Below are 27,848 nucleotides of genomic sequence, written 5' to 3'. Positions count from 1 at the left end.
GGTATCACTTTATTCAGGAGATGTTGCTGAACACATATTGGGGTGTTCTTTGGCAGTAAGCCTTAAAGTTCTCCGTACATGTATTCTTAAATTGCTATGTGTGTCAAAAAAATCCCCAATTATTTTTTTTATTTTTTTTCATTTGGCATAGATTGGTGGTAAAATGATTGCATGAAAAGAGTCAAAATACCCCAAGTTTAATACCTTAGGTTGTCTTCTTTAAAATATATATATACAAGTGAAGAGTTATTCAGGGATTCCTGACAGATATTAGTGTTACCATGTAATTTTTAAAGAAAATGGTTTGTAAATAGCAAAGTGCTACTTGTACTTATAGCCCTATAACTTTACAAAAAAAGCTAAGAACATGTTAACATTGGGCATTTCTAAACTCAGGACAAAATTTAGATACTATTTAGCATGGGTGTTTTTTGGCGGTTGTAAATTCCAAGTTGGAAAACTGGAATGCGCACCCTCCAAATAAGGTCTTTTAGCCCCCAGAGAATGCGACACACCTATACATGGGGGTGGTATCACTGTACTCAGGAGATGTTGCTGAACACATATTGGGGTGTTCTTTGGCAGTATCCCTTAAAGTTCTCTATACATGTATTCTTAAATTGCTATGTGTGTCAAAAAAATCACCAATTATTTTTTTTTATTTTTTTTCATTTGGCATAGATTGGTGGTAAAATTATTGCATGAAAAGAGTCAAAATACCCCAAGTTTAATACCTTAGGTTGTCTTCTTTAAAAAATATATGTACATGTGAAGAGTTATTCAGGGATTCCTGACAGATATTAGTGTTACAATGTAATTTTGAAAGAAAATGGTTTGGAAATAGCAAAGTGCTACTTGTACTTATAGCCCTATAACTTTACAAAAAAAGCTAAGAACATGTTAACATTGGGCATTTCTAAACTCAGGACAAAATTTAGATACTATTTAGCATGGGTGTTTTTTGGCGGTTGTAGATGCGTAACAGATTTTGGGGGTCAAAGTTAGAAAAAGTGTGGTGCATTTTTTTCATAATATTTTATAAAAAAATGTAATAGTAAATTATATGATATGATGATGATGATTAGTCACCCTCCTGTTTCCTACCTTTTAGATGCAGGAGGGTGACTTCCCTGGGGTCCAGTGGTGGCTCAGACTGATGGGAGTCAGAGTTCCCACTCTGACTCCCTCCTCTCCTTCCTCCCATGCAGCACTGTGTGTAGGCTGGGAGGAGTGACCGGGGTAGTCACTTCTTCCCAGCTCTGATGTCATCACAGGGGCCCGGTCGTGCTGTTAATGCCGCGAAGCGCTGACTGGGCCCCCCCTAGTTATACTTTGTCATCGGGTGGCCCTAACTGCATGGGCCACCCGATGGGCCCCTAAACGTGTGGCCCTGGTGTTTCTACTGTGTGGGCCGGGGCCGCAACACATGGCAGTGGGCACCCGGTCGCAGGGGTCAACAGGGAAGCCGGGCCCCCTGCAGTGGCGGGCCCGGTCACAGCTGTGATCGCGATAGTTCTGCCACTGCTCTCAACATTTCAAATGGCCAAAGAGAAACAGTTTAATTTTATAGGTGTAAATGTTGTGTTGCCAGGGGGGAGCTGTTTTGACAAGTGTTGGGTTGCTTACTAATAACAGTTTATACAACGGAAATGCAATTTAGAACAACTTCTGAATACATTTTTTGTAATTTAAAGACACATTAATGTGAGTATTATTACTATACACACATCCAGCATACTGAAGCCCATGGAACAGCGCAGTCAGGGGAGTGGGCCTTGACAGAGCCAGGAGTAGGCAGGGGAGTAACCAGTTAAAGGGGCGTGGTTATTGGAAAATGGGGGCTGGATAATAGGAGTATATTAAGCGGCCATTTTATGAGTAAGGGACATTTTAACTAAACTGACACTTACCTGGTAATTGTCCCTCCCACCCTCCCTGTTGTTTTGTAGTTCCCGTTTGGTCACAGCGGCGGGATAGGGCTTGGGTAATTGGAAGGTAGGAGGAGTATAAATTGGTTAGGCTGGATTAGACTGGAATGTGAAATGGTTTGTGGGTTCGAGCTCGTCGGTGGCTCCGAACCAGGTGGTGTAGGGGGGTCTCGGTACACCCCTACAGTTAAAAAAGTTATGGATATGGGGCCTCTTTGGTAGGCCATGTGTTATGTGTTATTTGTTATTTATAATGTTATTTATTGTTATTGGGCGGGGTCATTGCCGGGGGTAATTTATGTACGGTGGGGGGTGGAGGTAAATTTACATTTGTGGCAATGACCCCAATTTGTTACCTTGTTTATAATAATAAATAAAGCTGTGGACTTTTTTATTCCAACAGAAATACGGTGTCTGTAAGTTATTGGGGGGTTGGGGTACACAGCGCACCTGCCGAATAATCGACTGTGCGCATGTCATGAGTTCCTACAAAAGAAAAACATTAGATTACAAAAGAGGGACAGGGGGATTTGGGCCCAAAATAAGGACTGTCCCTTCTAGATAGCTGTTCTTTCTAATCATTATTAGGGTGGGGATAGCCTTCTAGCTTCTGCTCTGTTCCAGCATAATTTGACAAATAAATTACTGCATATGACTTTGGAGCATCCAGTACTGTACGGTTGCTATTGTACATATTTTTTGCTACTTCTTGCAATGCATAACTTTTTCTTCTTAGGCCTACTCTACTCTAGTATATTCTTTATATCAGTGAAACTGTGAGCAGACCAGTGTGTAAAAATAGCTATATAATAGAATGTGTTCACTGTTGCACACAGCTAACAGAATTTTTATTCTGCATGTGTATTGTCAGTGTACACATTCACGTTATTACTTTTAGACTATAAGCACTGTGCCAACATAAAGCATGACACACACATCAGTTAGCCCCTCAGGTATTAACAGACTCACAAATAGCAATCTCTTCCAGTTAGAGAATATTCAAAGCAATGAAGTGGGAAAGCAAGTTTGGTTGGGTAAGTTATTAAAATAAGATCAGTTAAAGTGTGTTTTAATATGTAAATTAAAATCTGTCTCTGCTTTCGCAAACATTATTGCAGTATACATGTGATCACAACTCTATATCAATATATTTGGATTTCGTCTAGATTGTCATTAAAAAAGCAGAATAATTGGGTTTGTGTTAACAACATGCATACCTGGGGATCACAGTTAGTGCTTAATCTAGTTTAAATGGCTGTTAATAATATTACAAGCAAATCATAAATAGAAAACAAAAGACAGTCACATACTCATTTACTTACATTGCTAGTAAAAGCTAAATTGTAGGGACTAGACTGTCACTTTTGCAGACATAAGGGCAAAATTTCAGGATTTCAGTTAAATGTTACACCAGGTATCTGCCTATCTATATAATACAATATTATAAATATACATACACATTTGTATGTATTTACATTAGAAATTAGTATCATCGCTTGGTTTTGTGTACATGAAGGATTAGTGTAGAGAAAAAGCCCTGGATGTACTCTGGTAGTTGTTCCACTTTGTATTGCATTAAAACTTAACCAACCTGTATAACTTAGAAAAGCATTTGAAGAAGTCATGGAAATGTTCCCTTTAGTGGTACGCATAGAGATTCTGAGATATATATATATATATATATATATTTTTTTTATAGACCCAATGGAGTGGTCCACAAGTAACGTTCAGAAGTGGATCCTATGGACAGAGCATCAGTATCGTCTACCACAAGTAGGACGTAGTTTCCAGGATCTGAGTGGAAGAGACCTGTGCACTCTGAGTGAAGACAGCTTTAGAGACAGATCACCATTGTGTGGAGATGTCTTATATGCCCACTTGGACATCTGGAAATCAGGTGATACAGATAAAACATAAAGAGTGCAAGTAACCTAAAATAATGAATGTGCTTGAAATTGACTATAGGCACGTGTGTAAACCTGTTATCTTGTGGGGAAAAAAGTAGAAATTATTAACAATTCTGTGTATTTACTAAATTGGGCATTGTGTATAAGATATATAGTTTATGCAGATTTTAGAACAAAATATTTAAATTGAAAATATTTTCCAAGTCAATTATTTTTCTAGCTCAGCTATCTTGGCCTAAACTGTCCAACCTACTTGACATGTCTCCACAATTCCAGTTATAGAATTGATCTAGTCAAGAATGTAGAAAATTATTCTTCAATTTCCATTCAAAACAAAGATTTTCTACTTTAATGACTAGACCCGTAAGTGTTCTCCCTCTAAAACTGGAATTGTGGAGACATGTCAAATAGGTTGGACAGTTTAGGCCAATTGTATGTATTGCTAAAGATAGCACTGGGATCTGAGACTGCTGTGTAATCCAGAGTGCATGGCCCTTTGTATATGTATCTACACCTTACCACAAATAAATATATATATTCCAAAAAAATGAGGGTGCACTACAAGGGATTTTTCAATTAAAATATTGGTGCTCTTAATTGCATACAAGCAAACGTATACAAAGGCCTTGTGGTGTGCCAAAACCGACATACAGCATTATAGAGGGGTTTCAACCGTCGACAGAACATCAGGAGGTAGCTGGGAAGTGGGTAGGTAGATACTGGATTAAACCTGCTCCATACTGCTTTTACATGTGTGATCGGGGACAAAAGGCAAAGGCATTCAATAAGGTTTGAACTATACCTGTATGGATGGTGGTGTGGTTGCCAAAACAGATGAACAGGTAGGCCTGAAAAAAAGAAGGCAAAAAATATTAACACCTAATCTCAGAACAAAAATAATTACCAACCCCTCACCCCCTATTAGGCTTGACTTGTACCTTGACTGATTCAGCAACTGTTATATACCACCAAAATCTTCCCAGGTTTCTAGGAAGATAAGCACGAAGGACTTATCAATGTAATTAATTGGTAAGATTGGGCAAAATTATACCGTAATCCGGTAAGGAATGTTGAAAGCATGAAACTATACTGTTTGTAAGTATAGTATTTTTTATTTTTTCCCTCTGTCATTCCACATGTTGTAGCAATTATTATAAACATTCCTGTAAACGGAAGAAAATAATTATACTGAAAGGTTTTTAACGAGACGCAATATGGGTTAGTGGGGCAAACTGTAAAACATGCAGATATTGGCTAACCTATCTTATGCCACGTAGTAAACCAATTAAGCAAAGATTGGTGACTTGATAGGCCTAACTAGTTGCCAAGTGGTGGTTAGAGACACTACCTATGTTTTGGACCATTGGGTAAGTATGTCACTGAGCATTGTGGCGACATTGTAGCCTCTCATTGACAATAAAGAGATTTAAGATAGATTGGTCGGGACTGGTGAAGTCCTAATTGCTTTGCCAAGAGTTGGAGTTGTGATGTACTTAATATGATATTTGAAGATTGGAGGCACAAGTAGCCTTAATAATACCTAGAGCTGACTAAGGTACCCTACAAGCCAGACCAGGCTAAGTCCTGTAGAGCAAGTGGCTGCCCTAAGGAGGGAGGCATTTTTTGGAAAAGCGAGTCACTTGCGTAATGACCTGAAAAAACATGAAAACAAAGACAACCTACTTTGAGTAAGATTGACGAAACAAGTCGCTTTTAAAAAACTAGCACACAAGAACTGTAATTACAAAAAACACATTTGATGTAATTAGATTGTTTAGGATAGCTTAGGGATGTTTATGATTAACATAGGGGCTGATGGAATAGGACCACCGATAAAAAAAAAAAAATAAAAAAATAATTTTTTTTTAACACACTTCTCATAGGTTGCCACCTGGCCGGTGTCGATATTGCAGTAATACCGGCAATACAAATGCCGGTATTCTTCTCGGTATAAACAGAGATTACTCTGCCGGCCAGGAGGGGTCACTGTGTGAGTGGAGAGAGGCAAGGATAGGAAGTTGCAGCATATACCTGCATCTCTCTACTCACTGATCCGTGGGGGAGCAGCTACACAGCACAGAGAGTCCAGACAACAGCCTACAGCACAGGCAAGTGAGGAATGGGGTAAAGACTGCAGGCGGACATGGGGATACTGAGACATGGGGACACAGGGAGACCTCTGGGGACGCTGAGACACGGGGACACAGACACATGGGGACACTGAGACATGGGGACACAGACACACATGGGGGCACATGGGGACACTGAAACACTAGGGGACACTGGGACCTGGGAACCCTGAGACATTGGGGGACGCTGGGAGACATGGGGACACAGACACTTGGGGACATGGACACACATCGGGACACTAAGACACGGGGAAACAGACACACATGGGGACACTGAGACACTTGGGTACACTGGAAAACATGGAGACACTGAGACACCAGGGACACAATGCCCCAAGTGTCTCAGTGCTCCCATGTCTTCCAGTGTCCCTAGTGTCTCAGTGTCCCCATGTGTGTGGGGACACTGAGAGACATGGGGACACAGACACTAGGGGACACTGGGTGAAATGGGGACACAGACACTAGGGGACATTGGGCAAAACGGTGACACTGGGCAACATGGGGATACAAAGACATGGGGACACTAGGAGACATCGGTCTTTGTGTCCCCTAGTGACATGGGGACACAGACAATAGGCGACACTGGGCGACATGGGGACACTGGGAGCAATTCATCTATACAGCAGAATCAAATTGTAAGTAGTTTTTTGGTGATTTCACAGAATTTTCTCTGTCACTCCTTGTGAGTTGCATCATGTGATGTCACGCATACATAATTAGCTATGCAAATTAGTAAGCCCTTATTTTTTTTCCAAGAAAGGTGGCAACCCTAACTACTCTTCACATACTCTTGCTTAAGTATGGAAACTTAAGAGGGATATATGGAAACAAAACTTGTGTGGACTAGTTGAAATTAAATTAGTTAAGGTAATGTTGACTTTGGTCTCTCTAACACTGTGGCATGTTCCCTTTCTTCTGCACTCACTACATCCACCTTTTCTTTGTCTTAGACTGTATACCAGGAGCTTCTGCCTGCTAGTAAGAAGGTAAGGAGACAAGTGGACATGTGAGTGCTAAGGGACAGTCCTTAGAAAGCATGAAGCAAGCGCATCATTAGACGCATTTATGCCAAGCTCAGGATGCTGTTGGCCAGCATGCATGATTGGCAGGCATCCTTCCAATTCTTTGGGCAGACACGCCTCCTTTTTGGGCATGTTCATCCCTTTCTGAAGTTCTGGTTACATGGTCCAAGTCGTGGCCACCCTTTTACACCGCCCATTGACTTCCTGCTTCACTGGACACTGCTTTAGGGGGTATGGATTTACTTGAAAGATGAAAGCATGAATTAGGGAGAGATTAGCATATTTTAATAGAATCTGAGTGTTTTTATAGCTGCATCCCATGAGTTTCCCTCCGGCAACATCTCCAGCAGATACATAACGCTTGAGATGTATGACTGTTTTAGTCTTTTTGGTCGATAAGATTCTGTACTTAGGCCCCTCATAATTGTCAGCACCAGTTAATCTGGCCCTGGCTCCACAACAACAAAACCCCTCAGCCACTTATAGTGTCACTGCCTGTCTGGCAAAGCTCCACAGTAGCAAACCTCCTAGTACTGTGCAGGATGCCCCAGCAAACACAGAGGTCCACGGCTACAAAAAGTATCATGAATACTGCAGGCTAAAGTACGTGTCAAGTGAACTTGAGATGTAACTTAGCCAGCAGTTATAAATACAGTAGTCACAAAAACAGAGCCTCTTAAAATCATGATTAATTGTGAACTGGATCCCAACTTCCTGCTAAATGATTGAAAATGAAATTCACTCAACTATGAAATTATATAACAAAACCTAATATGTGAGAATGATAGGAGTTGGAGTTTTAGAGCTGTAGATATTGCAATGATTCATTTCTGGCAACTTAATGACTTTAGATGTAAAGTGGATAGCAGATGATAAATAAGTTAGATATCATCATTGACTATTCGTCCAGGATTTAGGTATTACCCAGTTGTGTCTAAGGTGTTTTTAGGATAGGGATAGGATGTTAAAATAATATGGGTAAGAAGCTAGTTATATGGTATGGGTAATATTACATGCTAGGGAATGGAGAGGGTAAATAAAATAGGTATTGAAGGGGATAAGATATCTTGGCATTAGGAGGGGATATTGTTATGGTATGATACAGAGGAAGGTTAATATGTCAAGTAAATGTGTGTCTTTATGTATTGGCCTGTTAATTAGTGTCTCTCTCAGTGGTGGATCGGGGGGGGGGGGGGAGCAACGGGGCAATTGCCCCCCTCAAACACACACAAACTGCCCCCCTCAGACACACTGCACACCTCACACACACTGTGCACCCCTAACATACACACACAAACTGCACCCCTAACATACACACACAAACTGCACCCCTCAGACACAGTGTACCCCTCATTTACACACTGCACCCCTCAGACACAATACAACCCTCACACACACACTGCACCACTCACACACTGTACCCCTCCACACAAGCACACTAACCCTCACAAACACACTGCGCCCCTCCATGCACCCCACACACACATTGCAACCCTCAGACACATTATACCCTTAACAAACATACACATTGCACACACACACACATGCGCACACACACACACACACACACTTCACTCCTCCCACATACTGCACCCCACACACACATACACAAATTGCACTCCTCACACACTATGCATCCCTCACACACTCACATTGCACCCCTCACACACTACTGCCCATATACTCTACTAGAGCCCCTATCCTGGCAGACTCCAGGTAAGTTGTCAAACTGTTCTAAAACGGTTCGACTACTTATACTGGGGGGGACACCACGGCACTCCTGAAACCATAACCACTACATAGAGCTGTAGTGGTTATTGTGCCTGGATTGTTCCTTTCAATAATTTACCAGTGCCCATCCCGAGATTAGGTTCTGGATCCGCCCCTGATCTCTATACATCTGTCTGAGTCTACCCACGCATCTATATCTACCTTTGTAGGAGTGTATTTGTTATCTGTATCTGTTTGTAGGAGTAGGTATTATTATACGTAAGATTACAGTTTTTATAGTTTAGGGGCAGAATTTGAGAAGAGACCAAATATTAAATCATCATAGATGTTAAGATGATAGAGTCAGTCTCATGGGTATCACATGGCAGAGTCTTCTGATCGGTGAGTCAGTGAAATGGCTCATGGATAGATACATAAGGTTTTACTTCAGGCATAATTTATACATAATATTAAAATCTGTAACGGCACCTTTATTTTGTTGTAGGGTATTTTATGTATACATTCAAAATGAGAAATATATACATGCACAATAACCTTCATAGAAACAAACATGTTCACATAAACAATGCTTTAATCAGAAATTGCATACATACAGTTCATTTACATTTAACAGAACATGTATATTGACAGTCACACTAAAATAAGACTCATGTATTTACATGACACTGTATATATGTATTCATGCATTTGAACTGGCAATTCACACAAAGCAAACATTCATATTACCTCTACTTAAAACAATATCAACATAATGGAGAACAGGGCAGAAACAAAGAAAATTCCATGCTATCTAGACAGTGGGGTAGCAGAGAGGGGGTAGATGTCACCAGGTGCCGGGTCTGATGGGGCACAACAGGCCTGCCTGGCATAACTGCAGCAGTGGAATATAATTGTGAAGAAGAACTGCAGAATCTGTCTCATGATGCTGCCTTGACATCCTTGGCATAATATATATTCATACTGTAATAGATGGAGGCTGCGAAAGCCTCACCCTCTGTCACCCTTTGTATGCCCTATGGCCCTTTAGTACAGTGGAGGAGTGAACAGACCATATTAACTGAGTGCAAGTGTGTGAACGTATGTGAATGTGTTTCGGTGTCTGTCAGTGTGTATAAATCAGTATCTGTGTGTCAATTGTTTAGAGGTGTCAGTGTGTGTATTTATGTGTATGGGTTAATCTCTATGTGCCAATCAGAGTGTATATAGGTTTTTATCATACCACCCAACAATCAGGACAGGTGAATAGGAACAAGGTGGGCGGGGCCCTGTGGCATTGTCACCAGTAATGTGACCTGCATCACTAGCGACGCCCATAATGGGCAGGTCCGCTCAAAGGGACAAGTCTGCCCACCAACAGGCTTTGTGATGGCCCTCCAGCCATCAGGACCATGCAGGGACCACTGCTGAAGCAGCAACGCTCTGATACACTGGCTAAGGGCACCCTTTTTTAACAGTTGACTGGCTGATGAGGGAGATCTACGCTACAGCGCAGATTCTCTGGTCCAGCACTGTTTGCCCAACAAGGACCAGCCGTGGAGATAATTGGAACTTTCCTGTTGGCCTCAGCTCATGGCCATTGCAGCCTCTTGCTGGCAGTGCCAAGGGGTACAAGGAACAGCTGCTGCGTTGATCTGTATATTATGGGGTCTAGGGCAGTTGTTTGTGGGTGGCATAGGAAGGAAAACAAACCTTAGAGAGTGTGGCAATATGTGTGTGTGTGTGTACAGTTCTAATCAAAATTGTTTAATCCCCATTGAAAATCAGATTTTCAGACATTCAGCTGTTTGCAATGAACAAATCAAACAAAAAAAAAAACCATTGAAATAGCTTAACACAATTAATGCTTTAAGTGGTTTTCCGAAATTTTACTGAAAATGCAACGGTTTGTTTTGTAACTGAAAAAGCAAAGCGTGTGTTTATTTAGCAAACAATATTATTATTGTATTATTTAATATTCTGGTTGTGAAATAGGAGCACTCTGGGCTATACCCAAAAGTTGGGGGAGTGGCTTCAGCAGATTCTAGGTAGTACATCTTACATCTCTCCAGAAGAGTGCAGTTCTAGGAACAGCTTACATCCTGTACAGAACCCTCAGACTTTCAAACTACCATAGGACACGAGATTGAGGAAAACACAAACAATTATCACCTGGAGGGAAGAGAAAGTATATAAGTGTGTATGTATCTCTCTCTCTCTGCTTCTTCCTGACGTTATGCTGACATTTACAACCTGGTTGCTAGGTTACTACACACTACTTCTTGTTCGCTGGCTTCCCAGCTTAGAAAGGCATTTTGGCATCGGTTGGGGAGATTCCGTTCCGTGACCCATGGTCAGCCTATGTTCAGCCACGCACATATTAAGTGTGGTTCTATACATTCAGCCTATGTTCGGCCTTGCTTCATATTTCACTTTGGTTTCAGTACATAAACCATCAGGTTAAAACCCCTTCAGCCACTTACCTTAATCCAGCGCCGGACTCCCTTGGCGCTGGTGACCTCTCCTCCCCTGCCGACATCAGCTCCCGAGTGGAGCGGAATGCGCATGCGCAGCAAAAGCTGCACGCGCATTCAATCAGTCCATATGAAAGCATTTCTCAATGCTTTCCTATGGACATTTTGCACGCTGAATGCGATTTTTGCATCCAGCATCGCAGAAGCGCCTCTAGCCACTAGAGGCTGGATTAACTATGCAATATAAACATAGCAGTTTCTCTGAAACTACTATGTTTACAGCTGCAGGGTTAAAACCTGGGGGACCTGGCACCCAGACCACTTCATTGAGCTGAAGTGGTCTGGGTGACTGTAGTGTCCCTTTAATAAATAGATTTTGGTAATTTTATTCCACTTCTACCATTATCTTTTATTATTCAACCTGACACCAACTACTCTTTCTTCATACTCCAAAGAATCCCAGGTGGGGATCATACCACTGATGCTGTTGTCAAAGAGCAGTGAGCCTGCTCTATCCTTTGTAAGGATGTTTTATTACATTTTATTGATTACAAATATTTTATTGAAAGCACTATTGTTGTTGGTTTTTTTGGGGGGTGGTTCCTGACACAACCATCTTTAAGAACACTCACCATATATCCCATAAGCGGGGATTGTACCGCTGCGTTGTTGCTGTGGAGCACTGTTGTAATCAGGGTCACTACTTATTTCTGTTGGTTTTGCTGCTATGGAACTCTGTGGTGCATAAATGTACACATTGTTTTTCACAGTTTTGCTTTTCGCATGTATGAGTGATATAAAAGAAACTATCCTACACATCCTATGACATCACTTGAGTTTTTCGTAATTACTGTTATTGTGTGCTACGTTTGTAAACATGATTCTCAGGCAAAGATTACTTGTATTGTATGGTATTAATACTGATGTCCATAGTTTTGCTGTAATCATTCCTTTCACATAAGTGGTTTGTTGCAGTGTTAATTTTGTCGATAAACAATTTTAGTCAAATGTATTTTTATCGACTTAAACTAAAATGGCTTTTTAGTTAAAAGACTATGACTAAAACTAAATTGAAATTTACCGCCACAATTAAAACTGCACAGAGGGGCTGTGGAAGGGACAAAAGAGACAGATAAAGGCTTTAACTAAACTAAAGTTGTGTAGACTAAAATCTATTGAAAATTTAGTCGACTAAAACTATACTGAATAAAATACGACTAGAAGTAAAGTGGCTTTTTAGTCAAAAGACTATGACTAAAACCAAATAGAAATTTGCTTCCAAAACTAGTTTGTTGATTCATAGCCATATCATTTTCTGTTCATGCAGAATCCAGCTTGACTATGTATTGTTCTCAGCTACCTGCTACTTGAGCCCCAGTCTGGCTATATAGCAAACATAGATATATTTACTTTATCTTTTTCTCCAGAATCAGACAATATACTTGGTCAGTATGATATATTGTGGTGTTATTGTTAGTAATAGTATATAGTTTTACGTTGTAAAACAGGACCCTGTTCATAATGAACAACAATACACCCCTCATCCGCAATAACATATACACTTACAGTGTCTCACTGTTCAATATATTATGTTTATTTGGCTTTTGCTTTACGTAGCAGTCTCGATTGCTTAGTGTTATGAAGTATGCATGCCTCACTATCTAATTAATATATCAGGTTTGTTTGAGGCATGTCATTCATTCATTTATGTCATGTTAAAAGTAAATTTCAGGCACGGTACATGTCCTCATTGGTTTTTTTTTTTGTGTGTTTTTTTTTTTTTTTTTACTATACCTCACTGTGACAATGCCCAGACATGTGTCTGGTTATTGGCAAGTTGTTATTTTTGTGTTAAGTTGTTTGTTGCTTGCTTTTCAGCATATTAATTACAGGGGTTTAGATATTTATACATACTGGCCACCTCCTTCGCAACCTTCTCACATATATCTATTCACATTAAGTACATTAAGTCTTTCCATGTATGCTTCATACTGGCCATTAAATATCTAGAGCAGGGGTAGGCAATCTTCGGCACTCCAGATGTTGTGGACTACAACTCCCATAATGCGTTTACAGTCATAATACTGGCAACGCATCATGGGAGATGTAGTCCAAAACATCTGGAGTTCCAAAGGTTGCCTACCCCTGATCTAGAGCTATTTTAGCATACATGGTCAACTCGATCATTTAATATACTGATTCAATTTTAATTGGTATTCTTCTGTTAAAACTAGAGCATTTTAATCATTCGGTGCTCATTTTACTTTCTTCACCTACCTTACTGGCACATTTTCATAGTGTTAGTAATGTAGTACTGAATTATGAACACTAAATTCCCTTGTCACTATTGAACCTCTGTACACCTATTGCCCTCTGCGTTTCTATTCACTTATACTGTCAGGTTCTGAGCTTTAGCTTTCAAAAACTATTCGTTTTGTCAATCTTCCAATTGTAGATCTATTTAGTCATTTTAGGTTTTTCGCATTCACGTTTTCCAAGTGACTCACTTCTCCGAATCTATCTCCCTTCTTAGGGCACTTTCTCTACAGGACTCTACATTTAGCTTTTTCTGGCTGTTAGGATACCTTACTCAGCCCTAGGTAGTATTAAGGCTTCTTGTGCAACTAGGTAGCTGTACTATAAGGCCAACTTCTATTCACAACTATGGAGGTATTTCACCTTTGGTTCAAATCATAGTTAGTGCCTCATAACTGCCTTTTTGGAAAAGCAGTTAGGTCCTAACCTGTCCTGGCCAATCTATCTTAAATCTCTTTATTGTCAACGAGAGGCCAACTTTCCACCACAACGCTTGGTAGGATACTTACTCAATGGTCCAACCCTCTGTGACAAAACCCGTTTTGTGAATGCCAGGACCCTCTATTTCGTCTGCTGTTCGTGTATTTATCCCTATTTCGTTCCTTTCTTAAAAACCGAACAAAATACCGAACAGCCAGACCACCCACAATAGGAGTGTGCAGCTCATTAATCGCCCAGAAGCTGCGGTTAACCACAACAACTATTAGACAAACGGCTGGGTGGTCGCAGTTCGTTTGAACGAACATGTGGCGGCTGCCATTTTAAATTGACGAACGCCCAGCGGTGTTTGGTCGTCGACCGCGTGGAACTATTTTCGGCCACAATTTCTCATGAACCCCGCTGGGACTATCCAACTTCCACCTCTTTCGTCTCCATTTACGCAAACGCCATGTAGTTCGGTACATTCAATACACGAACAAGACCGACCCCAGATAGCTAAATCCATGGAGCCAATTTTGGATATATTTATATCGAACAGTCGGTGAACAGACTCTTTAGCTCCATGGAGTTTGGACTGTGTTCATGGGATCTGAGCTCTGTTCGGTTAGATTGAGCGCTCAGACCCAAGCTATCTAGGGATATGTGTGGGTTCCGTTCGGTAAAATAAAAGTTATATAATTTAATGTATTTTGTTACTTTTGTAAAATGGAAGTATTTTCTCTACCTGGAGATAATTAAGTTTACTACAGATACTTAACCCAATTATCTCCAGGATAGAGAGGAGGGATTTCACTGTTTATGTGGGTGTGTTTTATATTCTGCTGTAAAATGATTGGTTAATGTATCTTGTGTTTCATTCCTCCACAAGGTCCCTGTGGGAGTATCCCTTGCTGGAGGACCTGCATAAAAGGCTGAGCTGTGGCCATCATTAAACAGATTGTTTTACCCCTTCATGTCTCTTCAAGTCTCAACTCATGTTTGGGGGATTGAGAGCTATAATCACTATTCTGCTCTACTTCAGCTGGGATTTTGGGAGAAGCTACAAGGATCTTTCCTACAGGGATAATAGGATCTGTTACAGCCTCACATCACCATCTGCAACTAGTTGGGCCTCCTAAGTCACCAGTGTTACCTCAATTGTTTCACTGCTTGACATAAGATAGCTCAGCCAGTACTTGGATGTTTTACAGTTTGTCATAAGAACCCATGGTTGAGCTCATTGAAAACCTTTCAGTATAATTAATTTCTTCTGTTTCAGGTATGGTTATAACGACCACTACAACATTTGGAATGATAGAGTGGAGAAAATAAGATAAGAGGGAATTTGGGGTCAATCAACATTCTGACAGTTTGTCTTTGGTCCAGTTTTGGATGATGCACTAAGACACAAACTGTTGGGAAGAGCCAGCAATTTACTTACAGTGGCTAGTCAGCAGCTGTAGTTACATCCAATACATTATCTTACAACTAGTATAGTTTTATGTTTCAATATTCCTCACTGGGTTACAGTATAATTTCTGCCCAAGTCTACTATTTAATTACATTATTAAAGGACCACTATAGGCACCCAGACCACTTCAGCGCAATGAAGTGGTCTGGGTGCCAGGTCCATCTAGGGTTAACCCTGCAGCTGTTTCAGAGAAACTGCTATGTTTACACTAGGGTTAATCCAGCCTCTAGTGGCTGTATCACTGACAGCCGCTAGAGGTGCTTCCTCGCTTCTCACTGTGAAAATCACAGTGAGAAGACGCTGACATCCATAGGAAAGCATTGAGAAATACTTTCCTCTGGACTGATTGAATGCACGCGCGGCTCTTGCCGCGCATGCGCATTCAGAGCTGACTTCGGGAGAGGGAGGAGAGTTCCCCAGCGCCGAGGGAGCCCGGCGCTGGAGAAAGGTAAGAGCCCTTCATCCCCCTTGAGCCCAGTGGAAGTGGGACCCTGAGGTGGGGGAGATCTAAAGTCCCTATAGTGCCAGGAAAACAAGTTTGTTTTCCTGGCACTATAGTGGTCCTTTAAGTTCTTCATTTTTATCTTCCAAGCAACCTATGGCGATATTGGCAGTATGTAAGAGTTGTTGAATCAGTCGAGGTACAAGCAAGGCCTAAAAATAGGAGGGGGTTTATTAATTTAGTTTTGTTCTGAGATTAGGTGGTATGTTTGCCTCATTTTTTCAAGCCCACCTGTTTATTGGTTTTGGCACACCTGGCACACAACTGACTTGCTCTTACTGGTTTAGCTCAAACCTTATTGAATGCCTTTGGTCATTGGTCCTTGCCAGGAGTTGTGAGAGTGGTTTAGTCCAGCAATATCAGGAATGAGGATGTGATAGCACTGATCTCTAATAAATGCAACCACATTTCATTTCAAAAGCATAATTTATAGTTGGTAAAGACAGAAAAGCATATTGAGGTAGCCATTTCATTGGCATACCACACGTGTCTATGTTAATCTGCATCTTTCCTTTTTTGCAGTCTTTTTTCTTGTTCTCTAACTTCTTATGCTCTTTACAGCGGCCTGGATGAAAGAGAAGACAGGTCAAGGAGACATGAGATACTGTGGTAAGGAAAAAATATTTTAACAGTGAGATTTATTCAATAAAACTGACTCAGGCCCAGATTGGGCACAATTTCAGCCTGGGCATTTCAAGGCAAAACAGCTTAATAGACGCAGCACCCATCTTAAAGTGCACAGAGATGGAAAACCGTCCTGGCTTTGTTTAGCACACACCCACAAATTAATTGACATACTTTCTCTATTTGAGCTAAACCTTGCTGAGAATAATCAATTGGAACTCTCAGCCAATGAGCAAGCCATGCAATGCCAGGCTTAGCTTAGGAAAACTGGCAGAAACTCCCAGTTCTCCATTGTTTGAGGCAGGGAAACGTTAAACTTTTCTAAAATAATTTGATGCTTTACAATAGGGGTGCACCAGGGCACTTCTTGAACTATAACTACTACAGTGAACTTGGAGAGGTTCTTTTGATACTGTGATAAGAAAAATATGTTGAGAAGAGCATGGATATATGGAAAGGGTGTTAAAGGGGTTTATACATCTTTTTTTTTGTTTGTTTATAATGGCCTATTGGGCACTAGGTAATAGGTCCCTCACTTATAAAATAAATTAATGAAATAATTTATTAATTCAAAAATCAGTTTAAAACTTACCTGGAATCCAGTGCTGATCAATTATATTCCACTCCTTGTTTCAAGCAAAATCAAAGCACAGATAGACTCTTACCACCATGATCACTTCTAAAAAATAAAAAAGTGTTCATTTATATAAATATGGGCTATCTAACCAGTTAAAAAAGGAAAGGGATCATTGTGATGAGAAGTTTCAATCTCAGTGTTTATTTCTCATAATTTTTTATGAGGTTTTATGGGAATTAGGTTCTTTCCCCAACCCTTTATGTTACAGCTTTTTGGTGTTTAGTATTAGAAGTAATATGGATATGGGGTGATCAAGTTCCAAGGTTAGAAGAACAGAAAATCTGTCTTTCTGGTGAAGATATCATATTGCCATTAAATTCTCCACACAAGACATTATTTCTTAGGAATTGCACACTCAGGACTTTTCCAAAGAAATTTCAAGCCCATTGAAAACTCAGCGTTTTCAAAATTCCCATAGGAAAACATTGATTCTATATGTTCCTATATGGTAGGCCTAATGCGCATGTGCCGTTTGCTGCGCGGGGAATGGTGTGGGGGCAGAGGGAACTATAGTGTAAAGTATTTAAAAAACACAACACATGGCTAACTTACAGTTAGCTACTGGTCTATGCAAGGCCCCTTTAAGACTGTTACGTAACTTTAAAAAAAAGTTCAACTGCATGTTTGCTAGTGACAGTAACTGAAGTGTATACATTAACATGCTGATTGATTTTCTAAAGTTGACTGTATAATTTTCCCCTGATTTTTGTTTTCCAGGTGGCAGTGGGGTAGTGAGCGAGTGCTGGGCAGACTCCGAAGTGGATTCCTCTAGTTCAGGGCAGCCTATCCACCTTTGGCAGTTCTTAAAAGAACTTTTATTGAAGCCACATAACTATGGGCGATCCATTCGTTGGTTGAACAAAGAGAAAGGTGAATGCACATTTTTTTCCCCGACACTTGATATTGCATTGCCTGTATTGCTTATATATTTATAGTTTTTCCTTTTATATTTAAAGGACCACTATAGTGCCAGGAAAACATACTTGTTTTCCTGGCACTATAGTGCCCTGAGGGTGCCCCCACCCTCAGGGTCCCCTTCCCGCCGGGCTCTAGGGGGAGGAAGGGGTTAAGCTTACCTCTTTCTCCAGCGCCGAGCTGGGAGCTCTCCTCCTCCTCTCCGCCTCCTCGGCTGAATGCGCATGCGCGGCAAGAGCCGCACGCGCATTCAGCCAGTCCATAGGAAAGCATTCTCAATGCTTTCCTATGGACGCTGGCGTCTTCTCACTGTGATTTTCACAGTGAGAAGCACGCAAGCGCCTCTGATGGCTGTCAATGAGACAGCCACTAGAGGCTGGATTAACCCTAATATAAAAATAGCAGTTTCTCTGAAACTGCTATGTTTATAGAAAAACGGGTTAGCCCTAGCTGGACCAGCACCCAGACCACTTCATTAAGCTGAAGTGGTCTGGGTGCCTGTAGTGGTCCTTTAAAGGAAAGCTTTAGAAAAAGCTTGGCACAGACCGTTTCTTCTGTGCTACTTTTACATTCTGCACACTTCAATAACTACTTTTTAGGCTACTACAATTGAGAATATCCATAAGTTTAATTTACTATTTAGTATTGAGGTAAAAAAAAATTCAAATGGAGCCATAGAAAATTAACTCAGCCACAGTATTACTTTTAAAGAAAAAGCACCAAACTGGTGATGCTGAGTCTGATTTACTAGCTAGTGTTAAAAGAAGTTCCTAGGAAAATTGAGATTTTATTTTTTTTCTTTCATAACTCCTACTGATCATAGACATGAAAAGACGCTATGTGACACTTAGATACATTGTTTAATTAAAAGAACCCTACTGCTATAATGGTTGTGGTGCCAACAGTGCCCTGGTGCTCTCCCATGGTAAGACGTCAAACCACTCTGAGGCAGGCGTTGCTTAAGCTGTACATTGAGCCTGCTCATTTGCTGAGTGCAACATCAATCAGGTTGGGTACTTATCTTTGGACGGTGCCTGTATGATCCTGGCACTTTATGTACTACAACCGGCTGTACTGGTATGGTGCTGGGAGTTTTCTTTTAAATTACTTTAAATATGCAGCTCTAAGTCTCACCTCTCCTGGCTGTGACTCACAATCAGCTGTGAGCCACAGACTTCATGAAAGAAAGATTTCATTTTCACACTGATCTCATAGCACAGTGTGTTTACTGTTCTTATCTCCTGTTCTGTTAATTGAACACATGCAGAAGGCTGCTGTATGGTCAAGCAGGCAATTAACAGAGCAGGCGGTACAAACTTCTAAATTAAACAGACAGTGCAATAAGATAAGGTTTGACCTATTTTTCTGGAAGTGTGTAGCAAGGCTGTATGAGTCAGACAGGGAAAATGGGCTAGGGCTGCATAAACAAAGTGGTACTAAGAACGGATACTGGCTCAAGTAGCTCTGTCTTTGCTGAGTCCCTGCTCAGGTCTGTTTAAGTTTTAGCTCAATGTGTCATTAAAAAAGAGAACCTTAGTCACGCATTTAGACTGATCCCACACATAAGAACAGTCCAGATCCAAAACCCTGGAAAGTTCCCTGGGCAAGAGAGACATACAACAACCCCAGACAATTTTGCTTATTGAGCCTCATCAACAGGGGCTGCTCTAGAGTTTGTGAGGCCTTAGCTGAAACTCAAACACCATCAATGGAAAGAAAATAGGGGTTGCCTCGTGTGTGCATAAGGAGCTGTACCTGTATTGAAGGGCGAACTTGCAGCTTTTGATACAGAGATGTATGCTCAATCAAAAGTCTGTAAATGTTTCCTATAATGTTTAGAAAACAATGAATACAGCTACATAAATTATTTTATTTTTGTTGACACCTTTGTGGGGGTGGTGTTTGTTTCTGGTCAATTAGTATGCCTAGCTTTTTTTCTTACATTTCTGATGTATTTCATTAGTTTATATGGTCAATATTTGTCTCCTAGTTGTACTTTTTGTGAAAGATTATTTTCTAATTTCAGGTATTTTCAAGATAGAAGACTCTGCACAGGTTGCACGTCTGTGGGGAATCAGAAAAAACCGACCAGCAATGAACTACGATAAACTGAGCCGCTCTATCCGTCAGTACTACAAAAAGGGAATAATTCGCAAGCCGGATGTATCACAGCGCCTTGTTTATCAGTTTGTGCACCCACAGTGAAGTGATGAAGCAATGAAGTGAAAGAGCATGTAAAAAAAGAGGGCCTAAAATGGCGCGGCATACACACTGTCTAGCACGTATACTGCCATATGAATGGTCCCTTGCACTGCAAACTTTTTAAAAGCTGTGATCACTTCAAAACATTCCAAAATAAAAATAATATAGACAACATCTATATTATGAAAAAGTTCAACTTTTAAATAATAGACCTGCAACAAAGCAAAATAAAAAAAACCTACAGAATGTCTTGATTTCAGACATTTAAAGAATACACAGCACATAATTGCTAAATAAAGTTTGCTCTGTCACACTTTTTCTCAACTGGGAGTCACTGATGTGAGACATTGTGGACTCATTGACCAGAGAGGACAATGGGAGGTGGAATCGGGCAGGACAGATTGACACACAGCTTTTGTGGCATACTAAAAACTTACAGAACACTGAGCATGCCAGCTTTATGTAAAATCTTCTAGGACGCCAGCAACTTGAGCGCAGATTATCAAGACAATTCAGTGAACTGTAGAATAGATTTGTGTAAAAGTTTTAAAGGTTTTTTTTTTCCCCAGCAATTATATATAAGAAAAAACTCCAGTTTTAAACTAGCTTCCATAAAGTGGGATTATTAATCAAATATCTTCAGATATTTTGTTGCATACATTAATAGATAGTATATTCTATTCTGCAAAGTGACAATGGCAGTAGCCATGTTGTTAAGAAATTATTGGTTTTGGTACTGGTAATAATTATTCTTGTAGTTGGAAATGTGATTTCTAAGTATTCCAAAGACTGCCTGTTTGGAAACCTAATATGCTTGGTTAGATGTGCTCACTTCTTGTTTGTTTTCAGTTGAGTAATTATAAGTGTTTGGACGTAGGAATAAAACATTAATTAATATGTTTTAAAATCAACTACTATGGCCATTACAACTTTGCAAACATTTCCGTAGTGATGCATTCTACAACATATCAAAAATACATTTTTCATGATAGTCTCCCGTGAAGCTGCCTACTGTGAAGCCAATCTAATTGCTTATAATGTCTTGTTCATATATATATATATATATATATATATATATATATATATATATATGTATCTGTGTGAAAATCAATGTATGATGTTTCTGACAAGTATATTTACTTGGGATGCACAACACGTATGACTCTGCTTGAGGTATAAACCACATATTGAAATATTTTAAAGAACTGGCAGTGACCAGGATTTTTAACATTATGTTTACTTATCTCATCTATTTAACAAATATGTATTTGTGATATGTGAAATTTTTTTATTAAATGTAAAATGTAATAATATAAGTTAACATTTCTGTATACTGTAAGTGGGCATCTCCATCTTACCTCCTTCAATTATTGTTACAAGCTATTGTATATCCTTGCATCTGTCAATCAGCTAGAGAAAGCATACAAAGAAGACAAGTACTTAAAGAGAATCTATAGTATTGGGAATATAAAGTTGTATTCCTAATACAATAATGCCCTCTGGTCCCGCCCCCCCTCCTATGCCTTCTGTCAACCCCCCGTGGATCATAAAGGTTAAAAACCCTTTATCTACTCATCTGATTCCAGTGCCAATGTCCCTTGGCACTGGGTCAGCACTCTGCCTCCTCCGTCCTCATCCGATGGGGCAACCTAATGTGCAAAAACTGCATTGTTTTACATTGCAGGACTAGGGGGGACAGGGACACTGCACCCAGACCACTTCAAGGAGCTGAAGTGGCGTGGGTGCCTATAGTGTACCTTTAAACAATATTTCTTTTCAGGCTGGAGGGGGAAAATGTGATTGTGAAGACCAATATTAGGGGGCAAGGTCAAAGAGGTGCACTTTGTCATAACCAGTGACAAATACGTCTCCCCACGTGGGCATGTCAGCTCTGTGGATGTATAGGGCACCCTATGCATAAATGTCCATCCAGGATTCTTACTGTTGTTTTTAACTTCTCAGTACAACCTAAACTCGACAAGTATTGTGTTTTAAATTATCTATTGCCACAGATAAATGCTAACATAACTCCTTTACTTTAATATACATCTTGCAATTTTTGCCAAAGAGTTCCAAATGCATTGCACAATTTTTGAGTACTTAGAGGGTTAAATATATATTTATTCTTTTTAAGTGTTTCACTATAGCTCATATCATTTCTAACATATATACAGTTCACAAGACGGCAGAAGAAAATATTTCTTTCTTATACAATACATATGTACATCAATTTTTTTTGTGTTTTGTTTTTTTAAATATTTCGCTGGGAATTTATCTCTTTGTGGGGTTCTGCAGTTTTGATGGTTGAGGGTGTGACTCTTTCGTGACCAAGACAACACAAGTTCTCACGCTGTCACTTGCTTACAGTCTGAACACACACCAGCTATTTGCAGTCTGTTGCTGCTATTGTACAATGACACCTCTATTAGCAGACTTCCCACGACATTAGTAGAGGGTCAGAGAGAAATGGAAAAGTAAATGAAAATAAAGGTAGAAGGGAGTGAAAGGAAATGAAAGATTATTTGCAAGACAGGGAAACTGAAAAATGATTTACTTTCAAAATGTCATCATGAAACCTGTAATAGGATTATTCACTAACGTGAGATTGCAAAGTTGAATTCAAATTTAAAGTCACAATAGCCAAACTATAAAAGTTTGGCAAAGCTGGCCTTAGATTTATAATCACTTTGAGTTCTTGCTTTAGTAAAAACCCTATAAAAATTATGTAAGAAGAGTTATGGAATTTCACGTAGTCATAATAAGAGCACGGCAGCATTACAAAGCAGTTGATAATAATTACAGAGCTATGGACACTAGTGTAACTATCATTATAGCACAGGGTCCTTAGATTGCATTTGAACACATCTGTGAACTCCCTAAACTGCATAGAAGATGTGGATTTTAACTCTCTTCTCTCTGACTGGCTGGAATTATTATATTGAGTACAGATACCATGTAACTAAAATGGGCCCTCTGATACAAACCCTGTTCCTATGTAACCTTAGCAGCAATATACAAAATTGAACCATTATGAATATTGATGTAATAATGCTGCATTCTAGATTGTAAACTTGCATGACAGGTGTCTTCTTTGCCTCCGCTCTTTAACATGATTGTCTGAATTTATTTGTTTTGCTTTCTTTTATACGCTTTTTGTACAGTGCTACAGAATCTGTTGATACTCTATAAACATTCACTAATATTAATAAAAGACACTGCCACTCATATGTTAGTACTCTTCTTTTATTACACACCCCTGAAAATGGAACCGGAGAGAATGTTAACCAATAGAAAGGACAGCGTGAAATGTAACTATGGAGAAATAAACTGAGAATATGTTTTGCAATTAATTTTGAATGTGTGAAATCCTACATTTCTTTATTCAATATATAAATAGACACAACGATAGGGTGGGTTTCAAACTCCTACAAGGTACTATGCAAGAAGGTCCATGAGCTTACACTCTAAAGGGAAAATGTGTGTTAAGTCAAAAGGTTATGGGGAAAAAATTGTAAATTAGCATAAATATATCCATGATTGTGTCACTCTAAGGAGTGCTGCTTTACAATCAGTATACCATACAAACAGAGTATGTTAAAATGTAATTGACAGTTACTAAATAGTTAATGCATAAAAAATAGAAAACAATCAGAATACAATAAGTAAAGTATAGAATAGAGACATAACGTTTGGTTGATAAAAAAAACAAGAAGTTTGGCGAGACATTCCTCAAGTGGACCTACAGAGAAGGGAAGGTGCTGATGAAGAGAAGAACGTCTAGTGGAGAAGAGAAGTGGCAGGTGTATGGTCTGCCTGGAATCAATTTGCATTTGCATGCAAGAGTTGCTTTAGAAAGAGTCCAAATAGCATTTAATTCTGAAAATCCCTAACCGGGGCCAGTTTTAATTTACATTCAGTGAGCAAACCTTTGGCAATGGTTAGGGAGCTTTTAGCCATTGCTACTCACTAGGATACCTTACAGAAGAAAACTTTCTTCAGGGACACCATCAGGAGGTGACAGCCAGTAACCCTAGGGGCCTGCTAATGATATGAGATCTGGCTGGAGAGATACATACATTTCTCCCCATAGCTGGACCACTTTGCAGATTTCATCTGATACAGAACCTTCAAGAGCTGTATAGATAGCCCTCATTGCTCTCCTGCAAGGCAACGCTGAAAGGTCACTTCCTCCCAGAGCGAGAAGGTGTCAGGGTACCTGTAGTCTCTACCCCTGAGACGGGTAGAGACTTAGACGTTTTTCCATCCAGACGGCATGATTCTCCCGTTCCTCGCGGTCCCCTCGCGCATGTAAACGCCGGCCGCGAGAGAACTATGCCTTTTTGTAACGTGACGCTCAATAGTCGACGTCATGACGCTATTCTAGCCCGACCTGTCAGTCAAATCCCGGACACGAATCAGGTCTCGGCGGAGGTGTGATTAGTCTCTAGAACCAGGGTATTTAAGGGAGCTCTCAGCATTTGCTCATTGCCCTGTCGTGGTTCTAGCCAGCCTAGTCACACAGTGCTCTTGTATTCTCTTGTCTTTTGGTTCTGACCCGGCTTTGTTATTACTTACCTGTCTTCTCTGTTATCCTTGACCCGGCTTGTCTCTCGCTTACCTGTCTTCTCGTTCCCTCGACCTCGGCTTGTCCCTGACCATTCTATACGTAGTATTACGTTAAGTCCGGCCATTCTATGGTCCGGTATACGTATCTGCTACTCTTTGTACTCTGCGTGTTGGATCCCTGTCCCGATCCTGACATTACGACAGGGCCAATGGATCCTGCAGGTACAAACTGTCAGCTTGGTTCTCCTGATCCTAGGTTTGACGCCATGGATCATAGAATGGATCAGATGGCACTAGCACTACAGGCGTTACTATCACGTCCTAATAATCCACCTGAGGAGATGCGTAATACTTCTATTCCTCCTGTGAGTTCAGGGCTAGAGGTAGCCACTGTAGGTGCTTCTTCCCGAGTTACCCCACCTGTACGTTATGCTGGTTCTCCTGAAAGGTGTCGTGGCTTTTTGAACCAGATCAGTATCCATTTCGAGCTACAACCCCGTTCCTACCCTACTGATAGGGCAAAGGTGGGATTTATTATCACCTTACTCATTGAGAAGGCTCTGAGATGGGCTAATCCGTTGTGGGAGAATGATAATCCATTAGTCTATAACTATAATGCCTTTGTAGCTGCTTTTAGAAGAACTTTTGACCCCCCTGGCAGAAAGGTCAATGCAGCTAGATTACTGTTGCGCCTTAGACAAGAGAACCGAACACTTGTGGATTACGCACTAGAGTTCAGGTCTTTGGCGGCAGAGGTTAAGTGGAATGAACAGGCTTATATAGACGTATTTTTAAACGGATTATCCGATGTAATACTTGACGAGGTGGCGACGAGAGAGCTTCCCGAGAATTTGGAGGACTTAATTTCCTTTATCTCTCGCATTGACGAACGTCTAAGAGAGAGGCAGAACACTCGAGATAGAACCGGTAGACCTTCCTTTAGACTAGCTCCTTCATTTCAAAGTCCTGAAACCAAAACTCCACAGTTTCCAGAACCTATGCAGATAGGCCTTACTCGCCTCTCAGAAGAGGAGAGACAGTACAGGAGAAGGGAGGGCCTGTGTATGTATTGTGGAGTCAGAGGTCACTTACGTTTGAATTGTCCCAATCGCCCGGGAAACGCTCGCACCTAAGTTTCTCTAGAGGACAGGCCTTGGGTGTTTCTATTTTGTCCTCTACTCATAACTACAAAGAACACAGGCTTCTATTACCCGTCTCTTTAACTTGGGAGAGGGGAACTTTAGAGACTGTGGCATTGATAGACTCCGGAGCTGCTGAGAGCTTTATCGACCAAGTTTTTCTCACCAAACACGCTATCCCATCCCAGTTAAGGAAGACACCTTTGGCTGTTGAGGCCATAGATGGTAGACCTTTAGTTGAGCCTGTGATTTTCCGGGAGACCACACCTCTTAACTTAACTACTGGTATTCTACACAAGGAGGAGATATCTCTACTACTCATTTCATCTCCTTCTGTTCCCATAGTCCTGGGATACTCCTGGCTGAAGAGACATAACCCCATTATAGATTGGAAATCAGGGGAAATAGTCTCGTGGGGTCAGGATTGTCAAGAGAGATGTTTAAAGAGAGTGTCACCCCTTTGTATTGTTAACACACTTAATAACTCTACCGACTCTACTAAAGTACAGATACCGTCCTTGTATCTAGATTTAAAGGCGGTATTTGATAAAGGAAAGGCTGATACCTTACCACCACACAGGCCTTTTGATTGCAAAATGAATTTACTTCCTGGTACTATGCCTCCCAGGGGCCATGTATACCCTTTGTCTACGAATGAGAACTTAGTCTTAGAGGAGTATATTCGTGAAAACCTAGACAAAGGGTTCATTAGGAGATCCTCCTCCCCTGCTGGGGCTGGATTTTTTTTTGTTAAAAAGAAGGATGGTTCTTTAAGACCTTGCATTGACTACCGAGGTTTGAACAAGATAACCATTAGAAATGCCTATCCGATCCCCTTGATCACCGAGCTTTTTGATCGATTAAAGGGTTCCAAGATTTTCACTAAGTTAGACCTCAGAGGTGCTTATAACTTGGTGAGAATTCAGCAGGGACACGAGTGGAAGACTGCGTTCAATACTCGTTATGGGCACTATGAGTATACTGTAATGCCTTTTGGTCTCTGTAATGCCCCGGCGGTATTTCAGGATCTTATTAATGAAGTTCTTAGGGAGTTTCAGCAGGACTGTGTTATTGTATACCTCGATGATATACTTATACATTCCAGGGATATTGAGACTCACCACGGACAGGTCAGAAGGGTTTTGCACAAACTTCTTCAACATGGCTTGTACTGCAAATTAGAGAAATGTAGCTTTGACCAATCCCAGACTACCTTTCTTGGTTACGTGATTTCTGGAGAGGGGTTTGAAATGGATCCGGAGAAACTCCAATCCATTTTAGATTGGCCTTTACCTAAGGGTCTCAAGGCCATTCAGAGATTTATTGGTTTCTCTAATTATTACAGACGTTTCATTAAGGGTTACTCCTCTATTATTGCTCCTATCACCAATATGACCAGACAAGGGGCTGACACTAAGAATTGGTCTACTGAAGCACTTCTGGCTTTTAAGACTCTCAAGGAGCTGTTTGCTTCCGCACCAATTTTAGTTCACCCTGATACTACTCTACCTTTCCTACTCGAAGTTGACGCTTCTGAGACGGGTATAGGTGCCATCCTGTCCCAAAAGTTGGGTGTGGATAAACCATTACATCCATGTGGGTATTTTTCCAAAAAATTATCGGGTACTGAGAGCAGATATGACATTGGTGACAGGGAACTCCTAGCGGTTATCATGGCTTTAAAGGAGTGGAGACATCTATTGGAGGGGACTTTGCATCCGGTTACCATTTTGACGGATCATAAAAACTTATCCTATATTGGGGAGGCTAAACGATTATCATCGAGACAGGCCCGTTGGTCTATATTCCTCACTCACTTCAATTACATACTCACATATAGGCCTGGTTCTAAGAATTCTAAAGCTGATGCCTTGTCTCGCCAACATGAA

The 27,848-nt window shown here is 40.6% G+C and overlaps 1 protein-coding gene across 1 annotated transcript in view; it reads left to right on the top strand.

Moving 5' to 3' along the window:
• Positions 1-20,837, top strand: part of SPDEF (SAM pointed domain containing ETS transcription factor) — a 37,495-nt gene extending 16,658 nt beyond the window's left edge. Inside the window, exons 3-6 of the mRNA XM_063444401.1 lie at positions 3,628-3,825; positions 16,438-16,485; positions 17,855-18,007; positions 20,079-20,837. Coding sequence (XP_063300471.1) covers positions 3,628-3,825; positions 16,438-16,485; positions 17,855-18,007; positions 20,079-20,257 — 578 coding nt within the window. The 3' untranslated portion in view covers positions 20,258-20,837. The remainder of the gene's footprint in view (positions 1-3,627; positions 3,826-16,437; positions 16,486-17,854; positions 18,008-20,078) is intronic.
• Positions 20,838-27,848: the final 7,011 nt, after the last annotated feature.

Source organism: Pelobates fuscus, chromosome 1 (assembly GCF_036172605.1).
Source record: "Pelobates fuscus isolate aPelFus1 chromosome 1, aPelFus1.pri, whole genome shotgun sequence".
Taxonomy (NCBI): Eukaryota; Metazoa; Chordata; class Amphibia; order Anura; family Pelobatidae; genus Pelobates; species Pelobates fuscus.
Note: the sequence above shows the minus strand (reverse complement) of the source record. Positions and strands in the feature narration are given on the sequence as shown.